The sequence below is a fragment of the Bufo bufo genome, chromosome 5 (genome assembly GCF_905171765.1).
Source record: "Bufo bufo chromosome 5, aBufBuf1.1, whole genome shotgun sequence".
In the NCBI taxonomy this organism is placed as follows: Eukaryota; Metazoa; Chordata; class Amphibia; order Anura; family Bufonidae; genus Bufo; species Bufo bufo.
The window spans coordinates 494,526,296-494,553,256 of record NC_053393.1 but is presented as its reverse complement, the minus strand read 5'-3'; the positions used below and the strand labels follow the sequence as shown (position 1 = coordinate 494,553,256).

Sequence of the window (26,961 nt, the reverse complement as noted above, 5' to 3'; positions counted from 1 at the left end):
ATCCGTTGTGAACGGATGCAGACGGTTTTATTATCGGTGCAGATCCGTCTGTGCAGATCCATGATGGGTCCGCACCGAATGCGAGTGTGAAAGTAGCCTTAAAGTACCCAGCAATTATTTGCCATATACAGTATTTCAAATATTGGCAGATTGGGGATTGTGTGTAGGTGGATTTAAAGGGGTTGTCTGGGATCAGAGCTGAACTGAAATGCATGAAATGCTCCGATGCTCATCTCAGGGGGGCTGCCTTGGGTGAAGAAGGGGATATGTCCGGGTTCAGCTCCGAACCCGGACAACGTAAATAATTCACCTTATACGAACTTTTCATGCTATGTGATGTAGCCATTCAGACATGCCTGTGTAAATAATGTTACCATGCTCATGCCACCACTATCCCTGGGACCCTGTATGGCGGCACACTTACTTCCTATGCACTTTTTACCCCTCTATGGCACCATATTCTCCACTAAAAGCAGGGCATTCAGGGGTAAACACCTGTGAAGCACAGCACGCCTCGGAACCGATTCATGTTGTATGGCTACAACCTGGGGAAGGCTGACGTCTAGTATGGACCTAGAGTAGGCTGAAGATCCCTACAGCACGGATCTGGAATTCAGCCGTGTGCTAAAGCTCAACCATTCAACGGTCTGGTGCGCAGGACCAACTCTGCTGTTCCTACTCAATGTACCAGCAATGGTGGAGCCATAGATCTTATTAGACTATTCCTGTGGCTAAAAGGAACTTATTCCTGTCCCTAATAACATTTTAAGGAACTGCATTTTAAGCTATTATTCTAATATACTCTGGTGAATTTAATAAAAGGTAATGTATCAGTCACCGTACTGCTGCTGTTATTAATAATGATATTAATAAGACAATATAACCTTATATTGATCTATGCTACTAACATAAATAATAATAAATAATATAATAAAATAATCCATGATAAACACTAGAACATTATGATGATCTATACAAATAACCCACTAAATAATAATAAATATAATAACAATAATAATACATTATAAAGCGCTATAACATTATATTGATCTAAAATAATAACTAAAAAAAATATATAATAATTTAATAAAAAATATAATTTACATAGTGTTATACATGATGCTGAAGGATGATTGTACATGCACACTATACTGCAGGTTAAGTCTACTACACCCCAAATAAAACCTGAAAACCCTTAAACCAAATGCAATTGCTGATATCGACCATCTCAGGAGGACACACTGGGCTGAAGTCTTGCAGGTCTGTCCACATACATGGCCCCTGCTGCACAAACAGGATTCACTTTTTCTAAATTTCCAGTTGTGGGGATGAGATTGTGTTTATGGAGAGCACAAGTCTGCCCCCTGTCGGTCAGTAGGGGGGAAGCATCCACGTCTTGAGCAATAGTTGAAGGCTGCACCCTGCTGCTCTGTCCCCAGACCCCCTGGGGCGCAGGCTCTTTACTTCTTTCCAAATCCCTTTGTTTTCTTTAGGCAATCAGTTGGCTACAAAGTAAACCGCTGACATGCCAGCCACTGTTTCCCCTGGAATAGAGCTCCACCAAGGGTGAAGGCAGATGTTTAGGGTGCTGTTTTAACTCTTTCTTTTCCAGAGGACACATTGATCCCAAGCAAAGGAGGAGGCAGAAGGCAGCAGCAGCTCCTGACCTGCATCTTGCCTACCTTTGCCTCTTCTCCAGGAGTTACATTGGAGAAGCCTCTACCTACAAACACTGAAAGAGCTGTGAAGTGAGTGATCTGCACAGTCATCATAAAAGAAGGTCCTTCCCTCCTCCCCTGTGATCATCCTCCTCCTCCTCCTCCAGCCTCCACCACCTCCTCCTTAGCTCGCTGGGCTGCACACATACCCTCCTAGCTGATAGCACTATGGCTTGCTCTTCAGAGAGGCTCTGAGTCTCTCTTCTCTCCGCTCATGTTCCTCCCATCCCTTCTGTGCTGAGATACTGTGATCTTACAAATCCTTCCAAGGAGCTGCATGTACCAAGTCAACCACCCCAAACACAGACACAGCAGCCAGCTAGATCCCTCAGCAAGGACCCTCACCCTCCTCACATTCCCTGACTTTACCACCACTTGCCCTGCCGTGTGACATCTTCACCATAAAGGGGGACAGTGCATCAGCTTGAAGGTAAACTGCATTTCTCTCTATATTCATGTATTAAAACCTATGCATGACAGTCCACCCTCCATCCTGTGCCCTCCATCCTGTGCCCTCCTAGGTGCAAAAAGGCATGAACTGGAGCACCACTATTTCTGCAGCAGTGGTAGAGGGCATGAATTGTACCCAAACTTTGCCCTTGTCATCAGCTAGGGACAGTGATGGGTGACACTCAACACCTTTATCTTAATCTGGAGTAGATATCATTTTGCTGCTCACTTCTAAGTGTTAGAGCTTAGCAAGCAGTGGTATGGACCAGGAGCTCCAGATGTGGTCAGCAGCAGCCTCAGTCCCTGCTCTTGTTCTTCTTCTCATTCTGTTTAATTCTAGTTGGTTTTTTTGCACTTGCAGGAGGTGCACCTTGGGGCTATAAGAGGCAGTGGTTTGTAAAATGAAGAAATGCACTGAGAGCAGAGAAGCTGCCTTTAATTACAGAGCTTGTTACCTGATGCAGATGGACAGGTCATGCCTTGTCAGTTTCACTTGGGTTTACCTGGCACAAGGGCTGCTCTCCATAATGGGCTGCAGACCTCTGGGGCTTCTCTGAACAGTTGAAGTTCAGCGCTTGGGTGGACAAGTTCCCTTATTTTTTGACTCTTTCTACATGCTGTGGTCAGTGATCCTGAGAGATACAGAAAGGCTGAAGGCTTTCAACATTGGAAAGGGAGGGTGCCTAAAATACTCGGTAGCATTCATGGGTACAGCAGGTACCTCTGCCAGGTGGGCTATCTTTGTAGGGTTGGGGTTTGTTCCGTTGAATGTGATTCATGTCAGATTAAAACTCCATTACGTTTGGATGTTCTGGTTGAAGGGGGGAGGGGGTTTGCTGAGCTCAGAATACAGACCTACTCCTTGGCACTGGATGCATGCCTCCACGCTGGCTAAGCTGCCAGTCCTAGCCCAGTAAGACCCTCTATATAACAAAGGGACCTGAGCCTGAAGCCTGCCCAGATGCTGCTTGCATACACTCCCTGAAAGAGCTCCCAGGGATATACATGTAAAGGAGACAAGTCATTAGCTTGACTACTCTTGTGAGAGCTCTGGTGGCTCTGTGTGCTTGGCTGTGCAGCTGCTCATTAATCATATTTTTGTCCTTCCTTCCTTATTTCTCCAGGAAAGCGAGGAGTCCTTTGGTTTCCTTATTGGTTCCCAAAGTAGCTTAAGGAGGAGCTTGCTTTTTTTTTTCTTCTTGCCTTTCTTGCTGTTTGGAGATGGTAACAGAACCCAGAAGACATTACCAAGTGTGGGAAGTGATGGAGGAAACCCTGAAGTGAATGACAGGATACAGGACACTGCAAGCACTAAGGCACAATAGTCCGTGCTCTTTAAGGACATTTTTTTGTGTTTTCCTGGAATTGGACTGAGGAATATAGGATTTGCAAGGAGAATTTTTATCACTTGTATTGCTACCAATCCAGCCAGAGGATGCAGAGCAGGCTGGTCTTCTGCTGCTGGGTGATGCTCATCCATTTAGCCAGTGCTACTAAGGAAGGTGAGTCTTCCAGATGTTCCCATCCATTCAGGGCTAGGACACAATCTGGAGCTCTCTCTCTCTCCCCGGCTCATCTATCACCACTCTCTTTATGGCGTATACACATCTCTGGGCTGTATTAAGTGATGAGCCCTTTGGGCCCTGGGACTACAGACTAAACAGAAAAAGTTGGGGATTTCCGCTTCAAGACATTATTTTTAAAACCTTTCAGATACATATGTGTCTAAATGTCTCATCTCTAAGGTTCTGAGGGGACGTCCATGCTGGTGGTTCCCATTATTATTGTGCAGTATAACTGCTGTTTATTATCATATGTGTTGTTTAGTGGGCGAGTTACATTGTAGCAAAAGTTTAGATAGAATTTTTGTTTGTTTTTTTAGCATTGAGCATTTTATACAAAGTATCCCAATGCACAGAAGGAGAGCTGCATTTTCAGACAAGAGGGACACGGCCATGGTCAATTATCTCAGTATAATGGTGACCTCTCCTGCTAGTAAGCTGCTAATCACTAGACTCACTGTCTTTGCCAGTGCTGTTCCTGATTATTCCATAGGTATCATGATGGATAATAAATTGAGAATAATGGACTGGGCACATTGTTGCCAGGAAGTAGCTGATACAGAGCTGCACTTTGCTAAACCCTATTACTCGCAGACTCTGTTATCTAAGCGGAGCAGTTAGGGACTGTTTAATGACCTTACTGGAGTCAGTCATGCCATTAACCCACAGTGCAAAGTAACAGACTTGGAGGATGAAGCTCCTTGTATGCAGATACTATAGTCTCCGAAATGAATTTAGGCCTAATGGTCAAAGACCATTTACCAGGCAAACTCCCATTATAGTCCTGTGCTGGTGCAATGAAGGAAAGCCAGATCCAAAACCTGATTATCTTATTACCACGCCACTTCTACAGATTAAAGCTCATTGATGGGACAGGATCCTGTGTTAATGCTGACTGAAGTGACTCTGTCAAGTGACTGGGAAGGAGACTGCTTTATGTCACTTGTCTAACAGATGCCAGATCCCTTCTGCCATACTGTTCTGCTAGGGTAAGGAGGAGGCTCTAATGAGACCGTATCACTCCCAGAGTCCCATCCACAGTCAGTAGGAGACTCTCTCTCAGCAGATGTATCTCAGTCTGTACCTTCTGGAAATTGAAAGGCATCTTTCAAGACTGGAAACAATGTCAGCTCCGCAGCCTATACCCATCCTGGCGTTTATTGCAAAGTTTACCCCCCACTTGCGCCTCCTCAGACAGAGAACACTTTGCTTAACAAACACTATAATGAAACTCATATTTCTCACTTTAATTCCTGACAAGCAGCATCCACCAGGCTGTGGTAGCTCTATGCATTTTTCATGGGCATATTCTTTCATTTCCAATTGACCTGGTTTTTCCTGTAATAAAAAAAAAAATCTGTACATTTAGAAATTCACGCTGGGAGCCAGGGATGCTGTTTCCCTTCCACGGGGGAATCTATTAGGGAAGGGAAAAAAACAAACGTCCACATCATTAATGAGACGAGCCATGTGGTAGAGTCTTAGAGGCTGATTGGAGCTGTGCTGTTTATCTTCACAGTGCATGCACCTGGATGGTTGGACCATACATTGCACTGGGCAAACGCTGCCAGACCCCTGGAGTTCAGCTCTGCAGAGCCATGCACAATGCAGCCATAGACAGAAGAACTTGTCCTGCCATGCCACCAATAACGAGCCTTTGGCCACTAGGCGCTATTTCGCATTAGTATTTGTAAACCAAAAGCAGAGGCGGATTCTAAATACCAAAGAAGTGCACACATTGCCATTGTATTTCCATTCCTGGCTGTCTGCAAAAAACGGATCCGCAAAAAATACGAATTACGTCCGTGTGCATTCCGTTTTTATGGGGAACGAAACAGCTGGCCGCTGATAGAACAGTACTACCCTTGTCCGTTATGCGGACAATCATAGGACATGTCCTATCTTTGAACGGAAGATACGTAGTACCTTCAGTTTTTTTTGCGGATCCATTGAAATGAATGGTTCTGTATAAGGAACGCAAAAAAAAACAATGGAAACGGAAAAAAAAAACGTTTGTGCGCAAGAGGCCTTATACATACTGCTGTACAAAAGTTGCCTTCATTCATTTGTTTCCCGGTGCTTATGTAGCACCGACATATTCTGCATACCTCACGCACATCGGCCCCTGTCCTAAATTGGGTTCCTAATCTAATTTCCTTATTTTACACACACCCTAGGGCCAATTTCATAGGAAGCCAAGTAATCCATTTGTCTCCTTTTTGGATGCCAATGAATGCAAACAATTAAAACCCCTTGAAGGATGAGAAATATCTCGTGCGCGGTATCATTGAGGTCCATCCATCAGATTTCATTAGATCACAGTAGTCCTCATCGTGGTTGTTAATTACTTGTGTATGGGGCACAAAGTTCATTTGAAACTACAAGGCACTGATCAAGAAGAACAGACAGAGTTGTATCTAGATACTCCTTCAAAATTCACTTCAATGGCATTGAAGTGTAGCTCGTTGGTGCCCCCCCCCTTGGCACTTGGGGGTCGTTATTCCCTCTATGACCAGCCTAATGGACAAGTGAGATCAAATAGTCTATTCGGTGACTTATTTCAGTCCAATTCCCACTTATCTGGCCATTCCATTTTTTAAATACCTCCCTTCCATAGGGTTTTCTAGATGCTGAAGGAGACAGGGTCGGAGGAATCTGCTGCTTTCATCTACTTAACTCTGTGGGATCAGATAAAAAAGTGTTTAGTGTCTGGTCTGTGGTTGTAAAGGTCTTCACACCGGTGATACATAGCTGCACATTGGTCGGGGTAATGAGACAAAGGATGAGTCTGCTATGAGCTTTAACAGATCCTGATGCTAAATGACCCAGCAAAAGGGTTTATCAGTGCAGGGGGGCAGTCTGCATCTTTTTAGTGCATAGCCACTTAAACCATGTTCACTAATGAGATTACACCGCTCAGCAATAATCTAGACTCTGAAGTGCCCCTGAGACTCATTCGCTGCTGAAGACTCAGCCATATCTTTTTTTTTTTCTTCTTAAGGGAATGAATCCTTATTATATTGTAGTGCTTATTAATATAGATCACAGGTTCCAATTATACCAAAAAATCACTCCCATCAAACCCGAGAAGGCCTGCTGCTATTTAGTTGACATTTTAGTGCAATAACATTTAAATAATTTTTCCCCAGACAAGTAAAAAGCCGAAAAAATATAACCAATTAGAGGTCCAATTAGAGGGATCTATCATCGACTCCCAAAGTGACGATTCTGATTCGCGCTTCTTCTTTTTTTTTTTTTTTTTTAAAGCAGACAAATGCGGCGAAACTATCCTGATCGAAGAACCCGGTTATGTTGTCTCCCCTGGATATCCAAATTCATACACCCCTTCCCAGAAATGTGAATGGATATTAAAGATAAAGTCTCCCAAAAGGGACCAGAGGATTCTTATCAACTTCAACCCTCACTTCGATTTAGAAGACAGAGAATGCAAGTAAGTGCAATCAGTCTGTGTAGTCTTGGGCGCCATCTGCTGGCGGATGGAAAGAACAGCGTTGATCAGCCGGAGACTGGAAGTCATGTCCAATGATTTGTTCGTGGTTATTATTTAAAATAATTTCTTTATCTGGTACTGAGACGTGTTATTATTACTTGCTACATGCGGCATGCTTTTCCTCTAATTTATTTGCCCATTTTAATTCATTGACAAATGCTTTGATGGTCTTAGATATAAATAGAATATATCGTTCTGCTGTGGCTGCCCTTTGGAGGATATCTCCAAGCTCATGAGCATATTGAGTTGATAACATAGATTGTTTTTATACATTGTACGTGTTTAATGCAATGCTAATACAGTGCTTCCATTATTGCATTGTATTATGTATAGCCCAGGGATGCCCAACCTGCGGCCTTCCGGCTGTTGCAAAACTAAAACTCCCAGCATGCCCGGACAGCCTACAGCTATCAGACTACAGAAGGGCATGATGGGAGTTATAGTTTTACAACAGCTGGAAGGCCGTAGGTTGAGCATGCCTGGTAGAGCCTTTAAAGAAACTCTTACTACTTGGTGGAAAGCTCTAGAGAGGTTGTGTAGAACATCTACAAGTCACGGTCAATACAATTCCAAGATATATAGTTCATCTTGCAAAAATCAATTCTGATTACCGTAGCTGTCCCACTGCCTGTTGCAAGCTTGAAAAGGGATTCTGTCAGCAGTTTTGACAGCACTAGGTGGGGACCGGGGAGGGCATGACATTGTTTTTGCAGAGCTTTTAATATCGGGAGCAGTGTGAATAGGAAGTTTTATTTTGCCAGGTTCTGCTCCTGCAAGTGCACTGGAGGTGGAGCTTTACTGTGAAATGCTTTCTGTAGAGCAGCGATCGGCGGCAACCTTCAGCACTCCAGCTGATGTGAAACTACAACTCCCAGCATGCACACTTGCTTGGCTGTTTTTTTAAACTCCTATAGAAGTGAAAGGAGGATTCTGGGAGTCGTAGTTTCGGAACAGCTGGAGTGCCGGAGAGAGCTGTTTGACAACCCCCGTCCCTTGGCTCTAAGTGACAGCTGTAGCATTCAACTAAGAGACCACAAGAGCTGACACTCAAATGGGAGTGGTTGTAAAAACAGCTCAGTGCAAAGCGCACTTCACAGTCAAGCTTTGTCTCCTGGGCACTTGGCAGGAGCAGAACCTGGCAGAATAAAACTTCATCTCCACACTACCCCTGATAATAAAAGCGTTGCAAACGTTAGGCTTGTACTGCTCTCCTGGGTCCTTTCAAGCACAGTAAGCAGTTTTGCATGGTCAAAACTGCTGACAGTGCTTTACGATTTATTTTATGTTTTTCCCAATTATTCTGCATTTGACTGTGGATGACATTTCACAGATTTTTTTTTGATTTTTTTTTTGTTTGGTTCCTGTCACTTTCATACATCAGGCCTGGTAGACGTATGTACTGGTCACGAAATGTCAATAAAGGCAGCGGACCTAGCTAGACATGCAATGTGACGTATAGTGCACTGCACAGAATTCATAGATCAAGGGTTGTGCTGAGGTTTCCATACATTTCTAGATTGGTATTCAACGTGAACCGGGATCATTAAATGCACTGTGTATATTGATCCGCTCAGGTGTCTTGTTGTGTCTGATTTCATTACATAGAAGGCAATCCCCAGATCGCAGGTGTAATAAATCTGCCTCCATCACTAGAGCAGACATGGATTGAATGGCGAGCGAATATATTACTGGGATGCTGTACGTCTGCTCTTGTTGCACATTTGCATAATGTAATATAGGAAGAAGTATGTTATTTAGCGCCGCATAGTAATACGTTTTTTTTTTTTTTTTCACGGTCCTTCATTAGACTAGAGTGTAAGTCAGCCTCCTAAAATGTGCTGGATCCAGAGGAAAGGTGCCAGATTATCCGGTTTATCTGAAACAAATACCTTTTTTTCCCCTTTATTCACGGTTGTTTGTGGGTGGGTTGTATGTGAGCTGCAATACCTGTGGACAGATGTGCCGTGGGCGATAAAATGGCAATGTTTTTCTAATCCTGGAAAGCTCCTTTAAGATCCTGTCTGTTAGAGGATGTCCTGCCACTCGGACAATGGGATTGTTTGTTGGGAGGCTGCATTTGAAGGCATACTTTGGGTCACGTTATTCTGAAAGAAGAAAGTTACTTTTATTTGTATGTAATAGAGCTGAGTTTACAACAACTAGCATCACAATGTGTTTTTTTGTAAAAATAATTGAGGTTTTCATAGGATAAGTCATCAATATCAGATTGGTGGGGCTCCAACTCCACGGTCATCAATTTAAAGGGGCTGCGGTGCTCCATACACAGTGTAGTGGCCAAGAACGGTACTGCAGGCTGCTTCTATTTCAGTGAATGGGAGCAACGCTGCAGTACCATTCATAACCACTGCCCAGTGGATGGAGCTGTGCCTGTTCTGAAGCACAGGAGCCCGTTCACACAGTGGACCAGTACGGGTGCCGGGATCTGAAATTGATGACCTAATCTTAAGGATAGGTCTTCCCTAAGACAGTCCTGGGGGGGGGAAAAAACCACTCCCTTGAAAGTGGTAAAGCTGCAATACCACAGACAGCCCATGGAGAACAGTGGCGCCGTTTTGAGAAGAAATCTACCATGTTTTTGCAATCTCATAGACCTTTTTAGCTTAACCCCCAATGCGCCAACAGTGGAGCCCCACAGCTTTGCTACATTTGTGTAGCGACTAATAATCACATGTAGCCTTTCATCGTCACTTTAGAAAAGTAATAAGATTACCATTTCCTCAGCCTACGGTTGCTTTAGCTCAGGAAATGCTTCTGCCTGGCACCCGCCCCAGTCCAGACCGAAGCACACGCCATGGATTAATGTCCTACACTTTGCATGCGGAAAATCTCTTTTGAAGGCTCCCGGCAGCATTGTCATTGATGGGAATGGAAAATGAAGGGTGTAACCGTAGAGGAATGAGATGCTCCTTGTCGTGTACAAGTGGCATGCGTCAGGAAGCAGATAATATACAACCAGTGAGGAGGCTGAAGGACGGGGACGTTCTGTCTCTCCTTCCATGGCTTACAAGCATGTGGTTCTTGGCACTTTTGGAAATTCCAGCGCTTTACTGAACTTTTAATTAGTTCCCAATGTTTCTTTCGTCATCCATCGTGAGGGTTAGTCAGCTATAAAAAAAAAATACGTGGCTCATAAAGTAGCGGCATTAATGAAGGCTGCAATGCTGATTTCTGGCCGGCCACAGAAAAGGGAGACCTGAGTGGTTGAATCTGGTAGGAGTTGTACTCCAGGAACATAATTATTCCCTTATTTCTTCTCCCTAGTAAGTAAAACATGAATCCATATTACCTACCTGGGGTCCAGGCTCCACCCCACCATCCTTTACGGCCAAATCTACTGTGATCCCGAGTTCCTGTTTCTTCTTAGTTTTCAGCCAAAACAGCCTTAATTTTTATTTTCTGGCTTTACAATGTAATGTTCCGGAAACACAGGGATGAGATATACAGCTGTTTCATATACTAAAAGGGGTCATCTCCTGACTAATGTAAAAGTACACGACATCCTCTTTCTAACAAAGCTAGAACCAGCCCTGTACCTCACATGGATCCAGAGATCTCCACATTCATTGCTCCAATTGTTCCGCTAGATATATTTCAGGCTGGCAGCTCAGGGGGGCATGTCCTTCCTCAGGGGAAGCTGGAACTGAGCATGTGTGTCCGCCTCACTGAGGGGGAAAGAGAAATCTGAAAAAGAACAAACAGCAGGTGGCGCTATACAAATGGATTTCATTGATTAAAAAGGTTATCCAAACCCTATAATAACAACCACAACGCACCTCATATAGGTTATACTTACCCCGCTCCCCGGCACCTGCATTGCTCCTGATCCTCGCACGGCCGCCGCTGTATCTCTAAGCCTTCCTAGCATCGCGGGTAACGCTAAGGAGTTGTAGAGGATGCCGTGCGGGCATCAGGAGCAACGTGGGTGCCGGGTAAGTATAACCTAGATGAGGTGCCCGGGCATTGGGGGGGGGGGGGGGCCTCATTATAGGAGTTGGATAACCCCTTTAACTCAGTAGCTATAATACATTTTAAATTACATGCAATTACAAATGTATTCAGATCCAGGTCCAGTTGTTTTGAAAAATGTAGAATATTTTGGGCCGGACAACCCCTTTAAGAAGTGGTCATCAAAATTTCCCAAGAATGAATTATATTGTTGAAGCTTGAGGCACAAAGTACATCACTATGAGAGCAACTATTAATATGTACATTTTTCATGTTGAGCATATGCCACGGTGAGGGCCCATAGAAAAATTAACATATATCCCCCCCTATTTAAGTTCCGATGCTACCACCCCGTTCAGAAAGAGCAGAGCTTGACGTTTATTTGCTTTTCCCACATCCAGTTTATGGCCCTGAGTCAGTTCACCCCATGCCGAGAGTCATTACTTCCCTTGAGGGGGCAAAAAAGTCACTTTTTTTGGGGGGGGGAATATTTCATTTGTAGAGTATTCTGTTAAAGCAGCCCAATGATTAACCTATGGCTAGGCTTTATAATTAACTTTTCAGACAGTTTGCCCCCTGGCCATGAGTGACCTGAGTCAATGGACTTTTACTTTAGCTTGAGCTAAGAGTTATCCCCTCATGCCCCTGTTCTCACTGGGAATGCTGGAAATTCACAACCATTATGTCTGGTCGTGAAGAGCGTCCCTGCCTTCATGTGAGCAAACAGCTGGCAGTAATGAGCTGCGGCCTTAATCTAAAGAAAACTTTCATCGCTATCACTAACACTAAGCAAACAATGTACAAAGTGATGTCACCGAGAAGATAGCGGTGCATTTTATTATCTCACAGGCTTGGAAAGTGGACAGGAGGTTTTTGCTCCTGTGCAGTTGTCAATTTCCCCCCCATAGAAAGATAAGGTGATGTTGTCCATGAGTTTTCTGTCTCCGGCTAAAGTTAGATATGGATGAGGAATGCTACAGTCTTACTGCCGAAATATTCCAGGGTTAATCATTCCAGGAGCCCGGGGGAGTCGTAATAGGTTTCTTTCCATCAGCTCTACAATAATAACTGTTTTATAAAACAAGGCGAAGATATGAAGTCAGATAGATTTCATCAGTGAAGGACAGAAAGCATGTCTACATGAAATGTCCGTTCATCATGATAAGTCCCTCCTCAGAGGTGTAACTTGAAGCTCCTGGGCCCTGATGTAAAGCGTGTCATTAACAATACTTCTAGAGCAGGCATGCTCAACCTGCGGCCCTCCAGCTGTTGCAAAACTACAACTCCCAGCATGCCCAAACAGCCTACAGCTATCAGCCTACAGCATGGCATTGTGGGAGTTGTAGTCTTGCAACAGCTGGAGGGCCGCAGGTTGAGCATGCCTGTTCTAGAGTGTACTGGTCCCTTATTGAGGAGATCCAGTTGGTGTTACCATGGGAGAAAGTATGGAAATTAGCTCTCCTCAAGAAGGATGAAAAATGTCTCTCTAGTGCCACACCAGCCAGCCAGTGCACTATTCTGTACCGACAAGGCGCAAAAACACTGAAAGAGTTGTCTTCAGATGAGAATCTGATTTCGTATCCCTGGTCTTTAACAATCAAGTAAACCAGCTCACCTCACTGCACAGGAGACCCACTGGGGCATGGACTTGCCAGAGGGAAGCCACAAATACAAAATGAAAAGAAGGTCCAGCGCCTTTGTCTGTACATCATCCCACTGAAGTACTCACGCGTTTCAGATACATGTATCTTTAGTCATACCTATGGCTAAGCCATAGCCATATGCTATGACTAAAGGCCCCTTTACACTGCTTAATTGAGCAGGCGATTGTCGGGAGGAAGGCATTCCTTCAGGGCAATCATCTGCTCATTTGCTTGTCCTACAGATTCATTGTTTGCTGACGGAAAACATTGATTTAGGTGTCCACACAAACGATCTTAGCGAAGGGTTTTACTTGTTCATTGGGTAATCGGCGGTACCTTTACATCGGCAGATCATTGCTAACAAACGTTCCTACGAATGCTTGTTAGCGATTATCTGCTCAATGCTCAGTGACTGTAAAGGGGCCTTAAGCATACATATATCTGAAACGCGTAAGCCAGTACTTCAGTGGGACAGTGGACAGACTAATTTAAATTTTATTTAATAAAGCTAGATTTTATATTGAAGACCCAAGAGATCTGGATCTTGTTTTCATTTTGATGGGTCTGTACTTGCAATAGGGAAATGGTTTTCTTCCTTTTGGAGGAGAGCTAATTTGTATAGATCTTTCTGGCCAGTATTGGTGTTACTGATCTCCAACGTAGTAGAAAAGCATGATGGCAAACCAGAGATAAGGCATGGGTGCACCACTAATTGCTATACCATTACCAAAGAGGACCGGGCCTGGTGGCCTTACCAGCAGACCCTGACAACCTAAAAATGATCTAAGGGTATGGCCACATGGTTAGGTTTCCTGGTGGTTTTTGAAGCCAAAATAGAGAAGTTGTATCAGTCCTTAATAATACCTTCTTTGCTTTTATGATTTTACCCCTTATTTGGGCTTCCAAAACTTAACGAAACCTGACCACGTGACCATACTCTTACTATGACTTGGATAAGTTGGCCAGAGAGAACTACTTCATCCTCGTATCTTCAAACAGAATTGTGGAAAGGAATATATTTCCAACCATTGCTCAAAAAAGAAAAAAAAGTAGCAGCACTTACGACTCTATAGCAAAAAGTCTCTATGGTGGTGTTGGATACCAGTCTGTAGTATCCCCAAATCATCCAGAATAAATCAAAAATAAAACTGCAGCACTCTGCGGCCTTCAATTCATGCTGGTTTACTCACCCAAAATTGCGACGTTTCGACCCTCCAGTCTTTCTCAAGCTTGAGAAAGACTGGGAGGTCGAAACGTCACAATTTTTGGTGAATAAACCAGCATGAATTGAAGACCAGCGAGTGCTGCAGTTTTATTTTTGATTTATTCTGGATATATTTCCAACCATGTGACTGGTCATCAGAGTTACCTAAAGATCCTTCTAGTATGACCTATATATGAACTTATCCCAGACTCATCTACAATGGAAGCTTTTTATTCCGTGCAGACTTCCTCATGACGATTTATGGCTAGACGGTCTTGCGTGAGAATTCTGTTAGGCAGTGGAATTAATACTGTAAGTTGCTTTGCTTGGTGTAAACACGGTTCTTATAAACCCTTATTATACATATTGAAACGAATGGCTTCATTTCGGCACACAGTGGTGCGCTATAAAAGGTATATTTATTGGAGCGATAAACATGATTGCCTCTGATAGAGTGCTCCACAATCGCAACCCGCCTTCTGTTTCCCAGCAATCTCTATCAGTGCCATCACTTAGAATATCTTGTGACAAATGCTGGTGAGGAAGAAGTGGATGGTCACCATGGGATCAGATGTCATCATCTGAGGAGCTATAAAAATTTCACAGACGCTGCATTACGGAAGCTGGAAGGAACGAGATGTCTATGGGGGCTGTGTACATAATGTATAGAAAAGACTGAAGTAAGAGGTTGGGAAAGGTTATCATGTCAACATCAGGGAGGAGATTGGCTGGGTCAGGGCATATTTACACATGGCAGACTGCTCACCAAAGTTTCTGCAGCTGTTGCATACATCCGGATTAGTCTTGCAGCGATCCATGCCCATGCTGCAGAAACAACCGCATGGAGAAGATCTTTCCTCTCAGAAATGTCTGCAACAAATCTGCTATATGGAAATAGACGCCTATACTTTAGTTTTTTTTGGGAGAGTTAATCAGGAAAGTCTAGGATAATGGATGAGGGGGTGAGTGGGTGAATGATTGGTGAAGGTGGGAGTTTGCTAGAATTGGTGTCTACCAGATCATACATAATGCATACATAATGCACCCATGTGCTCCTGCCTGCATATGGCATGTCCGCTCTTGGATCAGAGGTGTACATATGGCAGTACCTCTTCCCTTCCTAATGCCATCCCAGTTTAATGTATATCGTTACCAATGTGTAAAGCTGTATTAAGGAGGACATGTTTGTTTTAGTAATTACTTGTACCCCTATGTAATAGCAATTCTGGAGCATCTCTCCTTTTGACTCTGTGATGTGCCATTCCTTTATTATTCCTGCTAGAAGTTATGAATGAATTGCTAGCAGTTTGCAATGAAGGTCCAGATGGGTCTTACCAGTTGGGGGGGTGTCCCTGCACAGTCTGACACTAGCAGCACTGATTGGATAGTGTCAGACTGTGCAGGGACATACTCCCCAACTGGTAACACCCATCTGGACCTTCACTGCAAACTGCTAGTAATTATTCATAACTTCAAGCAGGAATAATGAAGGAATGGCACAACGTAGAGCCATAAGAATAGATGCTCCAGAATTATTATTATTATTACATGGGAAATGCAAGTAGCTACTAAACCATACATGTTGGTAAAGGTGACAGGTCCTCTTTAAAGGGTCACTGAGTTTTCAAAAACTTTTGATATGCCATACAGACATATAAAACGTTTTGATTGGTGGCGGTCTTGCTAGAACGAAGAGAGAGAAGTCCTCATATATTGCACTCTCTCCTTGCTGGGGAATCGAGACAGAACCATAGACTTCTCTTGAACCCGTCTCCTGCAGTGAGGAGTGCAAGTGCACTATGCAAGCTCTTCTCGTTCTAGCAATCAGTGCAGGTCTCAGCACTCTGACCCCCACCGCTCAAAACTTTTGATTTGTCTCTTTGACATATCAAAAGTTTGCTCAAACCTCAGTGACCCTTTAAACTTCTTTTTTTGACCAGTTGAAATACTGGAAATTATGAGCATGAACTGAAACATGAGCAGGAAACTTCTAACTCCTTGAATTGCAATATGTAGATTTTGGAAAGGGATTTGTAGAGAAATTCAGGACTTTCCATGACATGAAGCAGAACACTTCCAATATATACAAGGTTTAATACCTGCACAACAGTAACAGCCCCATAAACTCCATAAGTATTTTTTTTTCTCTTGGCAAATTATCCAACAGTCCTCATAAATGAGCACGCCGACATCTAGAGACGGAGATGTTTGGCCGAACAGTTCACTGCTGAGACAGTTAAGCTATGACATTTATCTCGCTCCAAGGCCGTCATGTGAGAATTGTTCCGTGGCCATCATACGGTCACAGTTTATATATAGCCGGCCATCAGCCGTCTGCCATCTTGCTTTGGTGCATGACTGAAGCTTTGTGTTAATAGGACTCTCTTTCCAACCCGAGTGAAGCATGGCCTCTTATTGTCGAGCTCCAGTCTAGGACAAACAGATTTGATGCTGCTTGCTAAATTTAGCCAGGTGTAATTCTCACATTCTGCGGCGGCAAACACAGAATCTAATGAAGGCGGGGAAGGAAAAAAATTCACATTGTATTTGTGTTTGATGTCGAGAATCCAGCGTCTTGCACTTAGGCGAATCGTGTTTTATCTGCTAGGAGGCGGTAGAAGAGCTGGTGCTTCAAAACTTCTCAGTTTATCATCGAATCACTCGTGGACTTTGTTGCCGGAATGATGACAGAGGATTACTGCCAGGCAATTACACCCGTGGCTCATGAATTAACACTTAATAAAGAGCTGGGAGCAAGAGAGAGGAGCTGACATGTACAGTAACAATAGGTGCTAAGAGCTAACCTGCTAGCGCTGCTTGGGTGCTTTTAAATATTTTTTTGGTCTCAGATATCTGGGGGAAATTGGACACCTGCCCAAACCGGAATTTGTTCTTTTTTCACGTTCCTTGGGTTGGTCTTCAAAAAACTGAGATATCTTAAGAATTCTTCTTACTACCTTTCTTGAGATCATGAAAATCATATTAAAACCTCAATGCCATGTCGACATGGGTCAGATCCCTTTAACTGGTGTTTGGGGTAGATATGGTCACTGGCTCATGCAGGTACCCGGATGGTCATTCTCTGCAGAAAGCAGCTCTGAAGAACCCAGAAGATCTCAAGTAACATTGTACACAGTTTGTTGAGAGCAGCTATTAGGGGCACAGAGTCACACCCAGATCTTGGTGCCTAAACGGGCCAAAGTTATTCTTTCCACTAAGAAAGACAGTAATTCTATAAATGTTTCATGACAGGTTGGGGCTTCCCAAAGGTATCATGTTATGCCTGTGTGGCAAGGGGTAGATTACACCTTAAAGAGGTTGTCTGAGATTTTCATATTGATGGCCTATCCTCAGGTTATCAATTCCTGATCGGTGGGGGCGACAATCTGCTATTTGAAGAGGTTGTGGTGCTTCAGTGAGCACCATGGCCTTTTCCTAGGCCAGTTAGACTGTGTCCATCGGTCACTTGGACTTAATGCAGCTTGGTCCCACTCAAGTAAATAGGCCTATGCTGTAATACCAAGCACAGCCACTATAGAGTGTAGTGCGCTGTGCTTGATAAGTTGTGATGAGTCCACAGTGCTCACCGGAGCTCTGAGGCCTCTTCAAACAGCGGAATGGTGGGGATGCCAAGGATCAGAGTCCCCCCCCCCCCCCCCCATCAGATATTGATGACTTATCCTAAGGATAGGCCACATAAACAGGGTTGTACTGTTTCTGGATGATAGCCACCATGTTCTTCTAATCTCTAATGATCTTTAGAAGAAAAGAAAACTGAAATCTGGCTCAATTCGAATCAATAATGATAACTTTTCAGTATATGTGGTTTATCATCAGTTCATCAACCGTTCTTTTCCATAGCCTCTAATTTACCTCGTGTGCAATATCTGTGAGGTATTGAGACAAATTACTCTCGCTAAATTGCAATCAATTTTAATTAACCCAAAGTCTTTTGGTTTCCATTAATCACTTCTGACTATACACATGCACATAACATCTGGTTATAACACAAACAGCCGGTGCGTTTACATTGATATATACGGTAAGTCAAATATATTTACAATGGACCCTATGCGGCGACATGCATGAGCAGGCTTGTGGAGGCCTAGAGAAACCTTAGGTGGTGAGGAGACCCTATACACCTTCTTTCATTACTTTTATGAGTACAACTGATTAATGTGTAGTTTCGTGCACTGCCCTGTAAACACACTTATGAGGAATGCATACACTTTCATGACTGGACATAAAAATGTCACATTTGTTCTCATTTAGCTGTATCGTCCTCCAGTATGGTTACCATAGCCTTTAGAAAAGTCAAAGAAGATGTCCACAAAGGAAGCCAATTGCCATTTTGATGCTTGTTTGGCACATAACTTCCATCCAACTTTGGAGAAAAAAGCAATAATCCCCTCATCTTGGTGTTCCCCTCCCTTAAGTGATAACATTTTGCTGACATGTAGACAACATGTACCATTTCATAAGAACCACGGAGATTGCCTTGATCTGGGGCCCATGCTCCTCAAGAGTTTATGCAACTTTCATGGAACCTTTAATGGTTGTGTCGAACCAATTTTCCTGAAGACTTACTTCGGGGAACTCTCCAATTCACAATCTCTATGAATTAGCCTTAAGAGTGACTACAAAGAGTATCTCTGTGGAGAACATGACAAATCCATACATTACACAAATGGCCCATTTATTTCTATGTGTTCCATGCAATGCTTCATGTCCCCTGTGGGGTTGCTGCAGGAAAAATGTACTCTCACCGCTGGAACTCCATAGAAATACCAGCTGATCTTTGGTGGTCTCAGCAGTGGGGAAACTTATGATTAGTATTTTTTGGAGAGAACCCAATAACAGTACCCTTTACATTTAAAGGGGTTATCCAGCGGGATAACATTTTTCACATTAGCATCAAGCTGTCCCCAATGGGGCTCACAATCTAAGCTCAGTATATCTTTGGAGTGTGGGAGGAAACCTGAGTACCCACGGGGAGAACATACAAACTCCATGCAGATGTTGTCTTTGGTCGGATTTAAACCTGGGACCCCAGTGCTGCAAGGCACCAGTGCTAACCACTGAGCCCCGGTGTAAGAGCTTTGGTCTGCAGTCAAGACTAGGGGTACAAGTTGAGGGGATACATTCCCAGTCTTTTCAAATAACAAGTAAGCCCAGTACTCTCGCTTCTTCAATTCAATATGCCTTTGTTTCCTGTAGCATAAATCGTTACACTAGGGTCCGTTTTGGCTCATCCAGAGCCTTTTTTCAACCGAAAAAGGCTCAAGGGGGGGGGGGGGGGGGGGAGGCGAAACATGCTGCAATGTAACAATTTATGTTATGGAAATAAAAGCATATGGAACTGAAGAAGGGCGAGTGTCGGGATTACTTACTATTTGAACGAACATTAAAACCTAAAGCGTATAATTTCCATCGCTGTGTTAAAAATAAAAGCACAAATAAAAAGCCCAAAGTATATCTTCTGAAATAAACCCATAACGAATAGATGGATCAGGGATAGTTGTATTATAATGTCACTTGTGAATGAATTGTTATTGCCAGTCTTCGCCAATTTACCTGTATGAAAAGCCATCCTTTTAATCTTTTCTGTTGGCTTGATTTAGCGTGTCATTTTTTATTTGTTTGTTTGCAGTCGTTAAGTGGTTTCTTTGCATCGTGATTTATCAGTCATAATCATGTAATTGTGGTTAGGAAAGTACAACCTTGCAAATGTACGGAGACTTGGCAAGATGTAAATGCCTACACAAGTGCCTGTAATATTTGATTACACAAAGAAGCAGAAAGGCAAATTGTTCGGTATTCATCACGTAGAATCAATGCTGAATTGTAATGCCTGTTTTATTCTTGTTAAGATCCTCGTTTAAATCACTATTCTGGGCTCCCTGGCAAACATTTTTTCTTCTTTTGCATTCATCTGTTTGTTTTTCCCATGCCGGCGGCCGGAAAATAACAGAGGAGCCTAAGCTAGCCCTGGACACTCTCTTGTTTGCACTAGTTTTTTTTTTATTTTTATTTTGTTTGGGGTCTGCTCACTTTTTTTTATGTAAATCAATCACTTGTTGTATAGGATTGGGTTTGTTGTAAGTGTCCAGCTAGCTAATGCTTTATAAACTGCTTGGAACAGCATGAGGTAATGCACCATGAAGGCCCCCCTACCAGTAAACAACAACACTACCTTCAAAAAGGTGGATCCGGAGGGGTGATAAATCAGGTTGGGTCAAACCTCTATAGAAAGGTAGATTTCTTTTTCCAAAAGCTGTTGCACTATGTTATTTGAATGAGATTAAAAGGCCGTTAGACAAAGGACATGAGGAGCTTTACAGCAGGACAAAGTGTCTAATGTTGGTTAATGTTCCTTATTACGGTTTCCTCAAGGTCCCTTCTCTGTAAACGCTACAAGGAGTAATGAAAGAAAATGTTCGGTAAACACGCGCTAGGGGTCAATCTCCAGGTACGGAGGATAATATAGCATCAATAACAAAAGGAAGACAAAATGGGTATATTAAAGCAGAAAGGGGAAAAAAATGTGAATTTTTTTCTTCTTTTTCTTTTTCGGTTTATTGCCATTTGAATAGAACATAGCCAAACTGTCTTTTGATTAGCATTTTCTTAATTTGAGGTCTATGTCACGTGAAATACTTTGGCTTTGAAAAATACAAAAAGTTATTGGCTACCCAGAAGGTATTTGCGCTACAATAAGTTTGTCCTTTTTAACTCAAAAGTATTTAAGATTGGATAGAGTTCACACTGCCGGTGTTCTGTCAGAAAACCTTACCTCATCAGATTCCCTTACACCACGTGACTTCCGGTGAATTACAGTGAGCGTTGACTCATAGACGAGCGCATGGACACCGCTCGTGCGCCCTCAGGGGTAAGGAGATCTGACGGTCTTTTGTCTTGTTAAATCTCCTTACCCTCACACTATGCATGCACGGATTGTAAAATCTCCTTACCCCCACTACACAGCGCGCTTCAGATTCAATCCGCGTGTGCGCAGTGTGATGGTAAGGAAATTTAACAAGACAAAAGACAGTCAGATCACCTAACCCCTAAGAGCGCACGCGCGGTGTCCGTGCGCACGTCCATGAGTCAATGTTCACTGTAATTTTACCTTACCCATGCCCTGGTACTGCGCTTGCTCTGAGGCGCCGTGCCGTGGTACTGCGCTTTCTCGGAGGCGCACACCCCCGGAAGTCACGTGGGGTAAGGGAATCTGACGAGGTAAGGTTTTCTGACAGAACACCGGCAGGAGAGTTCAGGCAGAGAACAACCTGCTGGAGCTCTCTGGATCTGGCATTGCCGGATGGTACTGTTCTCTAGATACAACTGGGTCTCAGAGGTGTGACCTCGAAAGCATATCCTAGCAATATGCCATTAATATCCCAGATAGGCCAAGTCTTTGGGAAAATGCTTTAGGCATGTTTTTTTTTTAATTTCGATTGGACTTTTACTAGAAGTAGTAGAAAATCTGTTGTCAAGAGGCAATCTGTGCAGTGATCCACGTCTATCTTGGTTTCAAATTAGATGAGTTGATGGGAACTCAGCTTCCTGTTTGGTTTTAGATAAAAGCACTGTTAGTTAAAGGTGTTGTCCTCAGAATAGGTCATCAATATCAGATCGGGGGTGTCTGAAAGGGCGGCCTTTCCTTCATTGCTTACCTGCTCCCCATCGCAACCGCAGTGATGAACAGATGTAATTACAAGAAGCCGTCCGATTCACTTCTATGGGATAGCTCCTTCCATTCAAGTGATTTCTATAGAGCCGTCCCATAGAAGTTTCTAATTACACTTACTACACTTACCGCTACAGATGCAACAGTTAGCAGGTAAACCATTAAGAGAAGGCTACGCTCAATAGTGGCTAGCAGCAGTTTTCTCCTCTCTCCCCATTGAAAACACATACACTTTCAGCCAAGTCAAGTGTGTATGGAGGAACTCAGGATAGAGAGATGAAGCTTGTTTGGCCAACATCAATTGAAGGTATATGAACACCTTATTGCAACTTGGTGGCCTCCAGAAAGCTTTTCCTGGCCTATAAAACTGCTTATGGCAGCTTGGTGGTCTTCACAAGGAGAAACATTATCCTTTTGAACTTAACCTCTCATTTCATTGGTGACTATAGCAAAATAGATACTTTTAAATATTAGAGGGATCTGTGAAGATAATATACTTAGCATGTGTTATGGGTGACCGCTGACCAGTCACAAAACATGAGGCCATCATCTTCATTGATGTGGAAAGTGGACAATTAAAATAAACTTCTGATTACTGTAGTTTAAAGTTATTTACAACCTAAAGCTATGGCATTAGCCGACATTCCTGGCCTCTCTATAAAGTAGCTTTAGATCTGCTTAAAATAAGCTTGTAGTCAGCAATAGGGATATGTTAACTCATTACAAGAAGCTTGTAAAAGCAACATGATAGTCCTGGCCTAGTAACTTTATCTAAAAGTATCTAGATGAAGAGTCATTTATTCCTAAGTACAAGACTGTGTTCAGGATTGGGTTCTGGGGATTACATTAAAGAGGTTATTTTTGGACATTTACAGTCAGTATGGGGAATCTTAAATTCCCTGCATGGATGTTAAAAGAAGACATCAAAGAAGGAAAGTCCAGTGGAAGACGTGTTTCATAGTGTCAGACAGCCCTAGCTTCCTACCCACTGTGTAGGGGGAGGCTTTTCAACAGTTGTAATTAATTATACAAGATCTTTCAGGAACCATTTATCAAGCTATAAACCAGTCAGACAATTTTAAATAATTAAACAAAGGTAACCGGCCACAAAAAAAAAAAAATATTTGGCAACATTTAATGTGGAAAAACACACAAAAATAAGTCCCCGGAGTCAAGGAGCTTAATTACCAAAAACTTTATAATTCCTTCATGTTTTCCAAAGTCAATGCTGATGGCTAAAAAAATGTGTCTCAAGTGCAATAATTGAAAGATTTTACGTGAAAATGAAGCACTAAAGAATTCTCTGATAGGGCATGGGAGAATTTTATTATTTTAAGCTCCCGGAGGAGGTTGTGTTTATACATGTTGATGGATATATGTCAGTATTTGAAAGCTTTGTGGGAAATCATTATGCAGCATTTAAAGGTTGGTAATATTAATGAAGGACCTGCAGGGATCTCTCATGGGTAATACTTCACTTTAAGTTAATTAGTTACAATCTGTCAAGAAACTCCTAATGTAGAATGTAAAGAAACATTTTCTATATACTTTGTTCATCCCTTCAGCAACACTCCTTAATGATTTATTAGTACATTGTGAATTCAAGGAATTTTCTGTTCTGTAGAAAAGTTGACTATACATTTGTTTAGATCTGCGGACACGGAAGAGGCACAGGGTGTAATCCAGCTCATGCTTTAAAGAACTGGTTCATAAAAAGTTCACCCTGAAGCAACACCTATATTCCTAAATCTTGAAAATAAAGTTGTCCCTACACCTTAGATAACTGACGGCCATTCAGTTCCTTCCACCCACCCATATACATTCATCTTCTGCTCAGCTGAGTGTACATGTCTACTCAATAGGAAGAGAAGAATAAGCTACAGGCCAAAACTTCTGGTGGCAGCTTATCTACTGTTACATCTGCCTGGAACATGCCTTCATCTGCCATAAATGTGCTTTTTTCCCCAACATCCATCTTGGGGGAAGAGTCAGGACACCTCCAAGCATTTGGCTGGCAACTATCTTAAGTTGGCCAGTCTAGGACAGCTGTGATGAAGGGTTATCTCCTGGCAGAACAGAAGTTCAGGCATGTTGACATCCAATATGCCCAATCTTTGCTTCCTTCAAAAATTTTCAATTAGTCAGGATGGTTTTAGACTCCGGGTAGTCAAAATGCTCATCTTTCTTTTTCCTGACAGTAGAAGTCAATGTCAGTGTTGCACAGCCATAATTTGAATGCCCATGTCAACACTAGGCCACACCTGTATGTCTTATGATTATTATGTGAGATAACCATAGTAACGTTAGGAGATAAGTAAAGTGTGGCCTGCAGTTTGGAGGTTAATATCCTATAACATATACCATTCACTTTTCTTGTACAAAGTGGCTTTAAAACTGATTAATAAAACCATGAGATCATAGTGAGTAAGCCCCAGACATTCCATTCTCTAGTGTCATCACTTTCTTCTTCCTGTGTATTGCCTTTTATTTTGTACCTAGTTATCGAAATTCAAGCCGTGACCAAGAATTTAAGAACTGACACCATGGAGATTGAGAATAGTCCATCAACTGGGGAAGAGCTTGGGGGCATGGAGGCTAATTTAGTGTAGCATTGATGATTCACTTGGCAAGATCCTTCCTCAATCTTTTGTTGCCTTGGCTCTGGTCTAATCCAGGTTTTATGTACTTAGTAACTTTGTTGCCATACATTATAACCACATAATAAACCTAGGACATTTATGCCTAAAGGGGATTTCTCTTTAATACAGTGCCTTTCTATATTCTCTGTCAGGGTATATGGATGTCAAGAGGAGTGCTCACTGCTAGGGACGCCCTCTATGAGCCAGTGCCTAGATCAAAGTTGGAGTGATTTTAGCTTTGAAGACCCATGCAATGGACATTTTTCAGTGGCAACGCTACTTTCAAAACATGCAGTCGAGCAAAGATTACCTTGGCAATAGCATTTCATCTAGTGGGTATCAGGAGTCAGACCTATGGTGATCAACCGATCACTGTGCGTATGTCTTTAGAGAAGGGTTATCTTCATGAGACAACCCTTTTATAGTTGTCCTCAAAAAAATGCAACTGGGTGTAAGGAATAAGGTATAGAAATGTCCAACAACTGGAGCCAATATCATGCAAACACACACATGATGGGGCATATATGGAGCATATATGTCCACCACACCCAATAATAGCCTCCTTAAATTGTAATTATAGCATTGTAAATTTTAAGACCTGTGGTCATTAGACAGTGGACCATGTCATTGACCAGGTCTTGTCCAATTTGGTCATCCAGTTACAAGGGAAATTATAAATTTGCATTTACAAGTATGCAATATGTACTTAAATCTACGCTAGGCAGTTGTGTGTCCTGGTCGCTATATTTATATTATGTTTACATTGTTTTTACGTATCTCCCACAATTGCAGTAAATTGTTACTAAGGCTAGGAGCATTTCATGGGAAATTCAACCAAGTTAAAAGAAATGGAAAGATGACCCCAGAGGCATTTAAAGGTTATTTTCCTTATTGATCCCATACTTTGAAAAATATGCCACACTGAGAACAGTATGACTTCTTAACGGTTTTGAAGAGAGGAAAACAGCATGAGGCAACGATAAAAGGCGAGATCACAGAATTTTAGTAGAAGGTGGGAGTAAAACATATCGCGGGATTTACTTTCCTAATGTATTTTGTGCCCCTGTGGTTTAAATGATGTGAAATTTCTAAATATCATTGGCAAAAACTGAAGGTTGTTCTGTATGGCTTAATGCATTCATTGCACTCACCTTTTGCACCAACTCTTCGAGAGTTGTCTTACTGAAAGAGAACAGTAGTGTGACCTAGAGTCAAGGTGGTGAATCACTTAAATATTGGCCCTAATGTGCTTCCCAAAATGTATTACAGCACTGCAGTAACCTACTTCGTCCACTACACAATGGATGGAGCTGTGCCGTTCCTGTACCGGAGCTACCGAAGAACAGCTGATCAGTGCGGGGTGTTGGCCCATAGCCGATCTAACACTGATGAATTATCAGAGCGATAGGTCATCAAGTGTTAAATCACTGAGAACATCTTTAAGAAAGTAGTGTATGCATTGTGTTCAATGTTGTTTATGATAATTTGACCACAAGGTGGCAGTGCTTCTTTCATGTTTCTAATGGTTTTCTAGTGTGTTATCACTGCTGAGCAGAGGTATAACTCAGAGATCTTGGTTCCTCAATGTTAATTTTACAAAGGGCCCCAACTATTACAAGTAATAGCCTCTGAAGCCCCTAACGGTCTGATCTGTCTATATATGTAGGAGTCACTATGAAGGTCTTACTTTATCAGTAAGGTCTGGCCAGAGATAGGACTACCTTGTTTGTCAATGGGCGGCTATAAGTCAGGCTGGATTCCAGGCAGCAGCCTTCCTACGTGTCTTTGCAGGGGAAGTGGCTGATAGCCCGGAAGAGAGCAATATAATATGACCAAGACACATTTCTTTAAAACTTTTTTTTTCTTTGTATACAATGCATAATGTCCCATATACTAAGCCAGTAAAATAGTGTAAGAAAATACTGGCAGACAACATTTGCTTGTTTTAGGCTTTTTTCACACTATTGCTGAAATCGTATTCAGTATAACCAGATATTACTTTTCCCCCGCCAGAACCTATTGACTATAATGGGACCCGTGAGGGATCCGGCCTATTTCCAGCATTAGTGCCCGGAATCGGGCGTAAAAAAAAACACTGCTTGCAGTGATATTTGCAATATAATGTCAGAAACAGGCTGGATCCCCGACGGGTCCCATTATAGTCAATGGGGCCTGGTGGTGCTCCGGCCCATTCTGACTATGCTGGATATGCTGAACTCAGGTAGGCTGTTCCTCTGCCAGAACAGCCTGCCAGAAGATTTTATCACTAGTGTGAAACTAGCCTAAAACAAGCAAAGTAATATTATGGGAGATTTATGAAAATTTGTTCATTTTTCAAAGGGTTGGAAAATTAAATGGAGTGTTTTACCTGGATAGCCTGTTTCCATTTGCTCTGTTAGGTCATATAAATGTCATGGAATTGATTCTGCTGCTTTGGATCCCCTGTCTAAAGCAAAGCAGAGACCTACTAATAAACATAAGCCCTCCATTCTGATTGACCCAGTGCATCCATCCATTTAAAGGGATTCTGTCATGACATTTTAGGCCTATAACCTAAACATATGGCCAGGTCCGTACT

At 42.6% G+C, this 26,961-nt stretch overlaps 1 protein-coding gene across 2 annotated transcripts in view; it reads left to right on the top strand.

Annotated features, from left to right (window-relative positions):
• Nucleotides 1-1,869: 1,869 nt before the first annotated feature.
• NRP1 (neuropilin 1) overlaps nucleotides 1,870-26,961 on the top strand; it is a 149,734-nt gene continuing 124,642 nt past the window's right edge. For both annotated transcript variants that reach the window (XM_040434273.1, XM_040434272.1), the window contains exons 1-3: nucleotides 1,870-2,148; nucleotides 3,293-3,670; nucleotides 6,998-7,181. In XM_040434273.1, the coding sequence (XP_040290207.1) occupies nucleotides 3,604-3,670; nucleotides 6,998-7,181 (251 nt within the window). In that variant the 5' untranslated portion in view covers nucleotides 1,870-2,148; nucleotides 3,293-3,603. The remainder of the gene's footprint in view (nucleotides 2,149-3,292; nucleotides 3,671-6,997; nucleotides 7,182-26,961) is intronic.